The 11,946-nt window shown below is 36.8% G+C and overlaps 1 protein-coding gene across 1 annotated transcript; it reads left to right on the forward strand.

Annotated features, from left to right (window-relative positions):
- Nucleotides 1–9,135: 9,135 nt before the first annotated feature.
- On the forward strand, nucleotides 9,136–10,841 carry LOC133860366 (uncharacterized). The gene is made up of 3 exons (XM_062295988.1): nucleotides 9,136–9,223; nucleotides 9,415–10,053; nucleotides 10,144–10,841. The coding sequence occupies exons 1-3, from the start codon at nucleotides 9,136–9,138 to the stop codon at nucleotides 10,839–10,841; spliced, it is 1,425 nt and encodes a 474-aa protein (XP_062151972.1).
- The last annotated feature ends 1,105 nt before the right edge of the window (nucleotides 10,842–11,946 follow it).

Here is an 11,946-nt window from a genome sequence, read left to right on the forward strand (position 1 = left end):
TCTTAGAATCAAACAAATTTTCATTTAAAATCATAAGCAAGGTTTTCACAAAACTTGCGTAATTCGTATATGACTTCGTTATGCTAGTGCGCCAACACTATGTGTGCTCAGTGTTCATGCTATATCACATACAACTCTTCATAATTCATGCTTTTCATAAATCATCATCAATCATGCATCATATTAAAACACTTTACAATCCACATATTCTCATACGTAAATAACAACTCATTACTTTTCAAAGCATCATTTCAACATAATCATGAAAACTCTACTTTACTTAAGGCTCCATCACATATTATAATCCATGTTTCCATATCAATTCACAATTATCTTTCACAATACGTAAAACATTTCTATAGCATAACTCATCATTCATCAAGATACTGAACTCAAGTACAAGCACATATATTCATCCAAACATAACATTGCCTCAATAAATTATCATATAATACTTTAATCATAAAAATACTTTGGTTTCTCAGTGAGTAAAATACTTACCTTAGCTGCGTGGATATTAGGCTTCACTAGGTTTCCTAGCCAATGACTTGTAATGTACCACTTGCAAATCACCTATGGCCGGATTCCCCTTCTTTTTCTTCTGTTCTTCCTTTCCTCTTTTTCTTCATTTTTCTTCTTCTTTCTCAGCACCCTCATAGCAGTTCTCTCCCCCTCTCTCTCTCACTCTCTATGCTTGAGTGTATGTGCATGAGTGTGAAGAAAAGAAGAAGGGAGAAAGAGATAAGAAAATGAAAAGAAAGAAAAGGAAAGGGAGAGAATAGAGGGAAGTGTCGTGAGGCAAGGGGTGAGGAGAAAAGGAGAAAAGAAAGAAGGGAGAGAAAATTATGAAAATGCCCTTCCTTTCTTTTCTTTTCTTTTTTATTTTCTACTTCCTTTCTTATTTAATTTTCAATTTTCTATTTTTTTTTTCAATTTTCTTTTCTAATTTCTTTGGACCTAAAAATATTCTCTTACATTTTTTTTAAGGACACTAAATTAACTTTAATCAATTATTTACTCAAATTTTATACTTTAATTATTAAATAATGTCCTGGACATTATAGACGTCTTTAAGGGGGAATGAATTTTAGGACCCTAGGTTTGTTAGTTATTTTCTGCCCAACTCTCTCAAGTTACCGAGAGAAATATCTATCTTATTTCTTTCCATTCAAGTTTATTTCTTTCCATTCAAGGTTGTATCATTTATTTCTTTAGTAAGAGTCCTAATCTTAATTGGAGTTGTAAGAGGTTGTTACGGGTCTAGGATTGGGATCGTGTTTGAGGACGTTGAACCGATAAAGAAGCAGGATCACGCTTCCTTTGGTTACCTATGGTGATAATTTTATAGGTTATTCGATGTTCCTTGGGCCTCCTAAAACAAATGTGAGTTTGCTAAATAATTGCTTATCTCATTCATTAGACTTGGCTGGCTTTATAGCCTTTACAACTTACGTAGAAAAAGGATCAATAACAACAAAATCAGATCTGCAACAATCAAATCTGCAACTACCTACAATTCAAATCTGCAACAAGCTAACAAGCTACGAGGATAAGGATTTCTCTTATTGATAACAAGCTAAACTAATGAGATAATAACCAACTTAATTTCTCCTGCTAGTGCGGGACACTATCACTCCTTTCCCCTTAGAAGAGTCATTGTCTTCAATGACAAATTGAGGAAAACGACTCGAGATCATTGGAAGTGATTCCCACGTGGCATTAGCTAGAGAGTGGCCCTACCAATGAATTAGTATCTCATGTTGACCATGCATAATTCTTCGATCTAGCACAGCTTGAGGCATTAGCTAATCGTCATCTACTAGCTCGATAGGGAGTTCCATCGCAACTACAGGAGCTGATGAACCATACCATTTTTTTAGTAGAGATAGATGAAATACTCGATGGATGGGGGCAGATATGGGTAGTGCCAGGCGATATGCAATTGGTCCCACCTTGGCTGAAATCTGAAGCTAGTGCGGGACACTATCACTCCTTTCCCCTTAGAAGAGTCATTGTCCTCAAGGACAAATTGAGGAAAACGGCTCGAGATCATTGGAAGTGATTCCCACGTGGCATTAGCTAGAGAGTGGCCCTACCAATGAATTAGTATCTCATGTTGACCATGCATAATTCTTTGATCCAGCACAGCTTGAGGCATTAGCTAATCGTCATCTACTGGCTCGATAGGGAGTTCCATCGCAGCTACAGGAGCTAATGAACCATACCATTTTTTTAGTAGAGATACATGAAATACTCGATGGATGGGGGCAGACATGGGTAGTGCCAGGCGATATGCAATTGGTCCCACCTTGGCTGAAATCTGAAGTGGCCCATAAAAACATGGTGGCTAACTTGGAATTGAACCACTGGTTGACAGAGTGTTGATGGTATTGTTGAAGGCGAAGATAAATCTAGTCTCCTATATGAAATTGCTGCTCATGATGATGCTTGTCATATACCTACTTCATACGATTTTGAGCTTCATGGAGGTGAGCTTTTACCTGCTTTAGCAACAGGTCATGGTCACAAAGTATTTTATCAACAGAATCCACCCGAGTGGTGCCACGATCATAAGAGAGAAGTGTAGGTGGTGGACGGCCATAAACCATTTCAAAAGGTGTTAGGCGTGTTGCTAAGTGAATGCTAGTGTTATAGCAGAATTCTACCCAAGGAAGCAAATTGTACCACTGCTTTGGATAATCCCCTGTAAAGCACCTCAAGTACATTTCCAAAGTTCTGTTTACCACTTCTGTCTGGCCATCCGTTTGAGGGTGATAGGCTGAGCTGTAATTGAATTTGGTGCCTTGCATTTGAAAGAGTGTTCTCCAAAAGACACTGGTAAAGGAAGGATCCCTATCACAAACTATAGAAGAAGGCATTCCATGTAAGTGAAAAATGTTAGCCAAAAAAACTTTTGCCACCTAGGGTGCAATGTAGGGATGCTTGATGGCGATGAAGTGGGCATATTTTGAAAGTCTGTCTACCACCACAAAAATGGTGGTGAACCCGTTGGAGCTTGGCAACCCATCTATAAAATCCATGGAAATGTCTTCCCATGTTTGAGAAGGGATTGGTAGAGGTTGAAGAAGACCTGCTGGAGTAGTGTGCTCAGCCTTATTGCACTACAAGTGTCGCACTTCTTAATAAAATTTTTTAGCTAATTTTTTAAACCTTTATAAAAAAAAACAGCTTTAACACGTTGAAAGATCTTGTGGAATCCTTCATGCGTGGCATTATGAAACTCAGCCAAGATAGGCTCTTAAAGGGAGGAACCTAGTTTAAGAAAAATTCTATTTTAGAAGAATAATAAGCCCATGTGTACCTTCCACGGTCCCACAACCTCTCCATTCAAGATATTGGCTTTTAACTTCTTCATTCCTTCATCTACCTCCATTTATTCTCTAATGGGCTCCACCTAATGGGGTGTAGGCTGAGATAAAGCCATGAGATCTCCATTGCATTTACCAGACAGAGCATCAACGGCTCTATTCTACCCTTCTTGTACTCTGTAGAAAATTGTAGCCCATCAATTTCATTAGCCACTTTTGTTGTGCTTTCATGGCAATGATATGTGAACAAAGAAACTTCAAACTACGAGGGTCTGTACGGACAATGAATTTCTAGCCCAATAGATATGGGCACCATTTTTGGACTGCAGCCACCAAAGCGAGCATTTCCTTTTCATAGGTATAGAGTTCCAAGTTCCTGCCATGGAGTGCTTTGCTGAAAAAAGCTATGAGCTGTCTACTTTGCATCAAAATAGCTCCAATATCGGTTCCTAATGCATCACACTCCACCACAAATGATTAGGTAAAGTTTGGTAAGGTTAAAGTCGATGCTTGAGTCATGGCCCTTTTTAGAGCTGAGAATGTTGTGTAAGCCACGTTAGAGCATATAAAACCATCCTTCTTCAAGAGATGAGTAAGAGGACGAGCTATGGATTCGTAATTGTGGATAAACTTTCGGTAATAACTAGTAAGCCCAAGAAATCCACGCAAGGCCTTTAGGGATTTTGGTGTTGGCCAATCCATAATGGCAGCAACCTTGTTAATGTCAATGGCCACACCCTCACGACTAATAATATGCCTCAAGTAGTTAACTTGCCCAAAACTACACTTATCATGCCTTACAAATAATTGATTAGTCTGTAAAATATGAAAGACTTGGGCTATGTGTGAAAGGTGCTCATCCTAGGTGTGACTATAAATTAATATATCATCAAAAAATACAAGGACAAACTCACAGAAAACTTGTTGAAATACTTAATTCATCAAGGCTTGGAAGGTGGATGGAGAATTAGTGAGGCCGAAGGGCATCACGAGGAACTCAAAATGGCCATGATGAGTCCGAAATGCAATCTTCTCAACATCATGCGAATTTGATGATAGCCTGAGCGAAGGTCCAATTTTGAAAAGTATTGGGCCCCATACAATTCATCTAGGAGCTCGTCAATCATGGGGATTGAAAATTTGTCTTAAATGGCGAGTCGATAGAGGGCTCTATAGTCGACATAAAGCCTCCATGAACCATCATGCTTCTTCACCAACAAAACTGGAGAGGAATAAGAGCTGGAACTGGTCTTGATTACCCCATTCTGCAACAAACCCGCGATGAGCCTCTCAATTTCATTCTTTTGGTAGTGAGGATATCTGTAGGGCCTGACATTGACTGGCCCACTAATAGAGGAATATGATGATCCCTGTCCTTGGTTGGTGATAAATAGTAGGGCTCCTCAAAAAGAGCAGCATGGTTTTCTGATAGTGCTTGAAGAGGCTCATTCGTAATTTCTTCAGCCTATTGAGATACACCCAAATGAATAGAATAAATCTGTAGCAGAACTCCATTTTTTACATTTGTTTAACTCCTTGTTGATCTCATTCTCTCCCACAATGCGATTGATAGGTGCAACCGCACCCCGTAGCTCCACTTGTCTTCCTCTGAGAGCAAATTTCATGATTAACTTGCTCAAATCCCAGAGAATGGGTCCGAGCAAGCGTAACCATTGCGCACCCAACACTACTTCATAACCTCCTAAAGGTAAAAGATAAAAATCTACCTTTATAGCAACTCCCTGAAGTATAATTCGGACACCCTTGCACATTCCCTTGCTGGATAATTTTTCTCCATTAGCTACGACCACCTCAAACTTGGTTGCCTCGGTTGGTAAGAGGCCCAATTCTTCTAAAAAATCTTTGTTCAAAAAATTATGGGTGCTGCTTGAGTCCATCAGCACAGCCACCTTTTTGCCTTGAATAATTCCTTTGATGCGCATTGTTTGAGAGTTCCCCCCATTGCATGGAGAGAAATTTCTGGAATTTCTTCCTCTATTGCAGCCAACTGTTCTTCATCTGATGACTCCTCCTCATAGCATCTGTCGATCAGAAAAAGCATCTTGCATTTGTGTCCCTGAGTGAACTTCTCGTCACAGTTGATGCAGAGTCTGGGTGCACGTCTTTCCCTCATCTCCGCAGGATTTAGGCGATGATGGGATTCTGAGCTCTGAACAGGGACGGTGATGGAAGTGGCAGAAAGCTTGGGGAATCCAAAGCTCTTCGGTTATCTACGGTGAAGGGCTGTCACTGAGAAGTATGTTGGGCCTCAAATAGCCTCGCAAGACCCACTGCTGCCGTGAGCGACAATGGTCTGGATGCTTGCACACTGGTATGAATGCTCTCCTTCAGTCTGCTTACAAAACCCCCAATTTGTTGTATTTCTGATAGTTTACCAGCCCTGCTCAACAATCTTTCATATTGTGTTTGATAGTCCGTAACCGACACCTACTGTTTTTACTTGGTAAGATCGCCAAAAAAATCATCGTAAAGGGTTGGCCCATAATGAACGTTTAGTCCTTCCTTCAAGGAATCCCACGTCAGATTGTCATTAGCTTCCCGATACAGTTGATACCACAGTTGCACCTCTCCCTCGAAATGATATGCTGCCAAATGAACTTGCTCCTCTTCAGGGGTGTTTTGAAAACTGAAAAACTGCTCCACCTGACAAATCCAAGTCGTTGGATCATCATCCCCGTTATATTTCGGGAAGTGCAATTTGGCCAACTTTGGTGTTGTGGACTGACTAGACTTGTGGCGAAATGGACCCTTCCCTTTGTCATGAGTAGAGGATTCTCCTTTGCCACCTTTGCTACCTCCAGAGTTAGGCACCTGAGCGTTAATGGTAGCAAACATTTCCTGCATTTGTTATAACATTTTTTCTTGGCCTTTTTTGTAACTCTTCAGACATGGTTAAAACCTGGCTCTGATACCAAAATGTTACAGGTTTGGGATTCGGATCGTGTTTGACGATGTTGAACTGATAAAGAAGCAGGATCACACTTCCTTTGGTTACCTATGGCAATAATTTCTAGGGTTATTCGAGGTGCCTTGGGCCTCCTAAAACAAACGTGAGTTTGCTGAACAATTGCTTATCTCATTCATTAAACTTGACTGGCTTTATAGCCTTTACAACTTACGTAGAAATAGGATCAATAAGAACAAAAGCAAATCTGCAACTACCTACAATTCAAATATGCAACAAGCTTACAAGCTACGAGGATAAGGATTCCTCTTATTGATATAAAAACCTTAACTAATGGGATAATAACCAACTTAATTTCTCCTGCTGGTGCGGGACCCTATCAAAGGTTTCCTTATATAGTGCCTCACGTCTCCTAGTCCAAGTCAAAATAGGTTTACAAGTCCAAACCTTATTTTAAGTCGGTTGTAATATTTATTTAAGCATAGTTTTGCAATAAAGTTGGCAGAGAATTATTTAGTCAATCAACACTTGTGTTGTGAGGTTTAAAGTCCCTCTAAAGACCTTAATGTTAACCACAGAAAAAGCATGTAGGAGAAATTCTAGGGGCGGAGGCACGTATGTTGTTGGCCCCCCAAAAAATTTCAAAGCCCTCAATTTTTTTTTTTTTTTGGTTAACCATTGGCCCCTGCAAAAATAAAATTAGGCCCCCCCTAAAAAAACTTTACTCTAATTAAAAATATAATTTTTTCCTTTTATTATTTTTTCCAATATATATATATATATATATATATATATAAAACCCCGCAAGTCCACAGCAAACGCATCAGATTTAAAAGGAAAAAAAGAAATAGCAATAGCAAAATAGCAAATCCTCCTTAACACGACAACCCAACCTGGCAATGTCAATCAAAAAATTAAAAAATGCACTGCACAAAGAAAAAAAGAAAGAAAAAAAGAAGAAGGCAAAATTAACTTTTCAATAACTCAAATTTTCCTCAACCTCGTTCTCACATTTAACCCTAAGAGAAAAGAAAAAAAAAAACGCAGCTTCAAAATACCGCAAGCTCGAGAGAACTCAGACCGTCCACGCTCCACCGGTCCTCCACCACTGTCGACTGTTGTCTACTCGTTTGTCACATTGTGAGTTATCTGCTAGATCACACTTCTCTGTAGGGCCGTAGGCTATTTCAGTATTTTGCAATTTTTGCTTTAAAATTTGGGGCTTTTCTGTGAATAAAAAGAAGAATAAGAAGAGAGTGTAGAGAAAACTAGAAAAGTGAGGAAGATAAACGGAAGCGAGGAGAAGGAAGACAGGAGGAGTGAACTGTAAAACTGAAGGTTGTGATTGTGATTCTATGAAATTTGATTCGCTTGAAGCACTTGTGCCTTTTTGTGTTGAGTCGTTGACAGTGCGTTGGGGATAGGAAAAATATTAAAGGCAAAAATTGAGAAGCCAAGAAGGTCCTAGAAACTAAGAAACTAGAAGTGAATACTGTGGGTCATGAGTGAATGGTTATTGGGCTTCAAAAAAACCACTTTTTGATAAATTGATAAATTGTATTTGTGAATTTGTCATTTTGTTGGATCACTTGGATGAGTGCATTGAGTGGGGCTGTCGTGGGGACCATCAACCATTGGTGGGGAGGAAAGTAATTGAAGATTAAATATTGTACATTGGGGAGGAAATTAATCAATGGCCTTTTTTTAAAAAAAAAAAAAAAGAAAAAAGATTAGGAATCAAATTATTTAAAATTTCAAATGTGATTATGTGACTAATATGATAAATAACCAATTAATCAAATATGTTTTGTTAGTATTTGTCTTTGATTGATAAATTTTTTTTTTATATGTTTTTTTTATTTAATTTAATTTAATTAATTAATTTATTTATTTATTTTTTTTTCAGTATTTAGTCTAGATTGAATTCTTAAGAAACTTACAAAATAAATACACAAAAAAAGGAACTAAGTACGCCTTCATTTTTGTTTTTTTTAATTGTGTTACATTACTTATTCTTCTAATTTATTATTATTTTTTTATTGGTTTGCAGCGTTCAGCTAGCACATTATTGTCTTTAATTTGTTTTCAAGAAATCTTTCAAACTCAAGATAATGTTGATTCACTGAAAGGTACTCATTTTTCTTATACTCTATTAATTGTGCTTAATTTATTTATCAAGTAGTTTATATTTTTTCTTGTTTGCTATTTTGATGGGTTATTTGATCTGGTTAATTATTCGTTACTTTTTGCCTTTTTCAATTGTTAATGCTAATAAGAATTATTATAATTAAAAAATTCTAACAAAGATCTTATATTTCTAGGGGTACTTTTTGGTTAATTTATTAATCTATAATTTTTTTTTACAGCTTAGAAAAATATGAGCAGACCAAAAACAATCGATTCATTCTTTAAGAAAAAAATGCGAGTCATTCAGAGGTTGATAGTGATATACTTTTAAATAGACCGTTAGCAACGGATCTTAATGAGCGGCCTTCTAAATGTCCAAGAATCCTTCTTGAAGAAATTGATGCCTCCACTTTGCAACGTGATCCAGGGAAACGTCTGCAAATATGAGAATATCCTGTAAACTTACAAGATGAAATACGACGTGCTTATCTTAGAGCTGGCCCATGTCAACCTATTCTTTTACCTATAGAATATCCACCTTCAGGATCGGAGAATCATCGTCGTCGATTTCAAGCTTCTTGGTTTCAGACATACTCAAGTTGGTTGGAGTATCCAGAATCAAAGGATGCCATCTTTTGTCATCCATGTTACATTTTTGCTAAGAAATCACCAAACCGTCCGGGATCAGATGCATTTACAGTGAAAGGTTTTAGGAATTGGAAAAAGGTGAACGATGGAATGAATTGTCCTTTAATGGGGCATGTGGGGACAGATCCAAATTCACCACATAAAATTGCTATGAAATGTTATGAAGATCTGAAGAATTATTCACGGCATATTGGCAAGTTGATTGAAAACAGTCATCACAGGAAATAGAGAATAATCGATTGCGGCTCAAAACCACAATAGATAGTGTTAGATGGCTAGCATTCCAAGCATGTGCATTTAGAGGTCATGATGAAAGCTCCGACTCAAAAAATCAAGGTAACTTTATTGAATTGATAAAGTTATTAGCAACTTTTAATGATAAAGTTGATGGAGTTGTGTTGACAAATGCTCCACGGAATGCCAAATATACATCACCCCAAATTCAAAAAGAAATTTTGCATATCTTTACAACTAAAGTGCGAGATGTGATTCGCAAAGAAATTGGGGATGCTAAATTTTGCATTATTGTTGATGAAGCTCGGGATGAGTCAAAAAGGGAGCAAATGTCAATCATTTTGAGATTTGTTGATAAAGATGGTTTTATTCGAGAGAGATTCTTTCATATTGTCCATGTCAAAGATACGACTACATTAACTTTAAAAAAGAAGATATGTGATGTCATTTCTTGTAACGACCTCAAAATTCAGAATATTCGAGGTCAGGGATATGATGGAGGTAGTAATATGCGTGGTGAATGGAATGATCTACAAGCTTTATTTCTTAAAGAAGGTCCATATGCATATTATGTGCATTGCTTTGCTCATAAGCTACAATTAGCTTTGGTTGTAGCATCTAGAGAAGCAAAATCTGTTCATCAGTTCTTTGAGAATTTGAATTTTATTATCAACATTGTTGTTGGTTCTTCAAAACGCAATGATGAATTGCAATCTGCCCAAGTTGCTGAGATTGAAAGTATGATTGCTTCTAATGAAATTGAGACTGGAAGGGAGGCAAACCAAATTGGTACTTTACAGCGACCTAGAGATACTCAATGATCTTCTCATTTTAATTCTGTTTGTAGCATGATAAGAATATTTCGTGTAACTTGTTTAGTTCTTGACACTATCTCAAAGGAGGGAATCGACTATTCTCAACGCGGTGATGCTGAACCGGCTTATATGGTATTAACATCATTTGAATTTGAATTTGTTTTGATATTGTATTTGATGAAAGAGATTATGGGATTTACTAATTGTCTTTGTCAAGCTTTGCAACAAAATTCTCAAGACATTTTAAATGCCATGAAAGTGGTTTTAACTACAAAATCACTTCTTCAGAATTTGAGAAATGAAGAGTGGGAGTCTTTCCTTCATACTGTTAAATCATTTTGTGCAAAAAATGAAATTGATGTTCCTGATATGAATCATTGTTACACTAGAGCTCGAGGTAGATCATGTTGCCAAAATGAAGAATCTTCCATGACAATGGAGCATTATTTTAGAATTGATGTGTTTATTGCTGCAATAGACTTCCAATTGCAAGAACTGGATAATAGATTTAGTGAGCATGCAATAGGACTTCTTCCTCTTAGTGCCGCTTTAAGTTCTCTAGATGCATACAAATCATTTAAGATCGATAATATATGCAGCTTAGTTGAGAAGTTCTATCCTCAAGATTTTACTGAGCAAGAGAAAATCATTTTGAGATTTCAATTGGACCATTATAAGCTTGATGTGCCAAAACATTCAGATTTTCAGAATATGTCCAATTTATCTGAGTTGTGCAGAGGATTAGCAATTTCAGGAAAATAGAAGATTTATAATTTGATTGACAGGTTGATTCGTCTAGTGTTGACTCTCCTTGTTTCTACTGCTACTACTGAATGAGCCTTTTCTGCCATGAAACTTGTAAAAACTAGATTACGTAGTAGAATAGAAGATGAGTTTCTAGCAGATAATTTGATAGTTTATATCGAGAAAGAAATTGCTAAGGATTTCACGACAAAGATGATAATGGATGAATTTTATTCCATAAAAGACCGTCGACGTTGAGCACAATTCGAAAGAGATATGAAGTTCTTTTTTGGATTTTTTTTGTAAATGTCTATAGCAAACTAGAACGCTTCTGTATTTGAAAGAAAAATTATTTTTAAATATGATTTTATAGACATGTAACTTTTGTATACAGTTTTAACTTATGTTTTAATATGAAGTTAAGTTTAACTGTTTAATACTTGTTTTCTTTTATTTTACAAGTGGGCGCACATATAAAAAGACTATATATACATATTTATTTATTTAGGTTCAGCCTCCCACCAATTAATTCTTGGCTCCGCCCTTGAGAAATTCTGTAGATTTTCCTGTCCAAGGTTCAGTTACGAGATCCTTCTCAAAGGCTTGTAACACATTTGATGATGTGTGATAATAAATTAAGCCATTGAATCATTAATATTTGTTGAAAAAAAAAATGCCACATTAACCTAATTATATAGCAATTGTCGGTTGCCTTCCGAAGAACCGCCCAGAAACAGATGGGAAAGTGAGCGCTAGTGTCCGGCCTGCTCCAGCTGTACGTTAAGCTGATTTCAAAGTCACGTTATTCTTCCGGCGGTTTATACCTGTTTTCTCAAAAAAAAAAAAAAAAAAAAAAAAAGTGATACCTGTACGTGCTTATTCTTCCGGCGGTTTATTGTCCGTCTTCTTTGACTCACTTTATTGTAATTAAAAATTAGCTCATCTGAATCTGTGCAGGCATAAAAGTCATAAGGTGAGCATATATAATATAAATATGAATATATGGGTCAAATAATTGAAAACGTGCCACCTCTTATCAGTGTTTTCTGTTTTACTTTTATGGGAAGGTTTTTTTTTTCTTTTTTTTTTTAATATATATTTGAAAAGAGAATTTTTTAGGTTA

The sequence above is a fragment of the Alnus glutinosa genome, chromosome 2 (assembly GCF_958979055.1).
Source record: "Alnus glutinosa chromosome 2, dhAlnGlut1.1, whole genome shotgun sequence".
Classification (NCBI taxonomy): domain Eukaryota; kingdom Viridiplantae; phylum Streptophyta; class Magnoliopsida; order Fagales; family Betulaceae; genus Alnus; species Alnus glutinosa.